Raw genomic sequence first — 2091 nt, forward strand, 5'->3', positions numbered from 1 at the left:
TGCGGCTGCTGACGGTGGGTCTGGCTCTAGGCCCAAAGTGAAAGCGCCTGGCGAAAGTCACTTCGTGTCCTTACATAACACGTTTAGGTTATTCAGACGTCATATATCGCGAGAAAAGAATAACGGATTATTAGGCATGTGCAATCGTAGCTGGGAAAAAAACTAGCACTCAGTTGATGTCGATAGTGCAACGTTGTCTTTGTCTCTCTGAATATTCCGTACGTGTTCTTTCGCGAAGAACGAGAATAAAGGAAGAATCGAGGCGGGAGAGGGAGAAGATGCAACGCAATGGTGGGGAGGGCGTTGCGGTCGACGATCGATCTTATCGTTTAATCTTCTCCCGAGAGCGAAAATAACGGTAAAATTGAATTACGTTGATCTGCCACAGGATCTAAACCGCGAAACGTACTTTTTCTCCGTTGATTTCGTTTCATTTGTCTTGGAAACAATGATTGGGCGAGTTTTGTTCACGGACACGTATAATTTAGGATTATTTCGATGGAAAGTTTGTAATTTGGTAACGCGATTCTTCTTTCGAAGAATTACCGACGACGAAAGAATTTCCTTAGTTTCACCATTTAAAAACGGCATTCCTTCGAGTTACTTTCGATGCGAACCAGATTACCTTCCTTCGTTCGTGGTCGTATTTTTATATAATTAAAAGTATTCTCTTTTGTTTACCTTTTTTTTTTCCACAGGCGCAACCGCCCAAGAATCGTTCAAATGCCCGGACGACTTCGGTTTCTATCCCCACCACATATCCTGCGACAAATATTGGAAATGCGACAACAATGTAGCGGAGTTGAAGACTTGCGGCAATGGGCTCGCATTCGACGCAAGCGATAGCAAGTTCCTCACCGAGAATTGCGATTATCTGCACAACGTGGATTGCGGGGACAGGACGCAGCTCGAACCGGCGATCAGCACGCCGCATTGTCCGCGTCTATACGGTATCTTTCCGGACGAAAAAAAATGCGACGTGTTCTGGAACTGTTGGAACGGAGAGGCATCCAAGTATCAGTGCAGTCCTGGACTCGCTTATGACCGTGAGGCGAGAGTTTGTATGTGGGCCGACCAAGTACCTGAATGCAAAAACGAAGGTATGTATTTTTTATTGTATTTTACATTGTGAAATGCAATTTTATTTATTCGAACGTGGGATGAAAACGAGATATAGATGTTAGTCTCTTCTTTTTTTTTTTAAAAATCCGAAAAGATTCGGATAAAAAGAAAGGTATGGATTCTTTGTATTTTATATCATAGAAAAACGTAAAAAGCAATTTTTTAAGATTAATCTTTTCTTGTTCTTTTTTTTTTTTTTTTTTTTTTTTATTAAAATATCGAAGAAATTCAAATTGATTCGGATAAAAAGAAAGCCACATATTCTTGATTATGACACGATTTCAGTCGAAAGTTATTAATCTTTTCTCGTCTGTTTATTTATTAAGAATCGGTAATTTTATTACTTTATTCAATAGCCAGGTAAGTTTCATATATAAATAAATTTTATCGATAATTATATTTGATAATAACTCGACAATTTTCGCATCTTTCATCACAAACATTAATTATGACTTTCGTGAAATTTTATAGCATCCGACGAATATAATTAAAAGGAATAATTAACCATATTTTTTTTTCTATATTTTTTTTCCATTCCTTTTATATTCTGTAAAATTAACGCGTAATAAAAACGTATCTCTTCGAAGATGGAGATAACACCATTTAATATATCAGAGAACATCATACAACGCACGAAAAATCTATTAAGCCTCTCCTTGAATATCATTCATTCATCGCGTGGCTTCGACCAACGATACGTGACGATCCGTTCCCACGCACATCCTGCATGCGTTTCCTTGATTCGAACATCGTCTCAACTTTCTCGTCTCACTGATCGCGAACTATTACGCATCTCATTACGGTTCTACATATGCATATTTATCGCCATTGTGCAGAAGTCGCAGGAGGTTTCACGTGTCCAGCCGCCGGCGAAGTGAGCGGGGCATCCGGCAGCTTCAGCAGACACGCCCATCCCGACGACTGCAGAAAGTATTACATATGTCTGGAAGGTATCGCGAGAGAGTACGG

General features: G+C 39.7%; 1 protein-coding gene across 2 annotated transcripts in view; it reads left to right on the plus strand.

Moving 5' to 3' along the window:
• The window catches only part of LOC102671122 (protein obstructor-E), a 6925-nt gene that overhangs the window by 1728 nt on the left and 3106 nt on the right, over positions 1-2091 (plus strand). For both annotated transcript variants that reach the window (XM_006614132.2, XM_006614131.1), the window contains exons 2-3: positions 699-1100; positions 1959-2091. In XM_006614132.2, the coding sequence (XP_006614195.1) occupies positions 699-1100; positions 1959-2091 (535 nt within the window). The remainder of the gene's footprint in view (positions 1-698; positions 1101-1958) is intronic.

The sequence above is a fragment of the Apis dorsata genome, unplaced genomic scaffold (genome assembly GCF_000469605.1).
Source record: "Apis dorsata unplaced genomic scaffold, Apis dorsata 1.3 scaffold_170, whole genome shotgun sequence".
Lineage (NCBI taxonomy): Eukaryota > Metazoa > Arthropoda > Insecta > Hymenoptera > Apidae > Apis > Apis dorsata.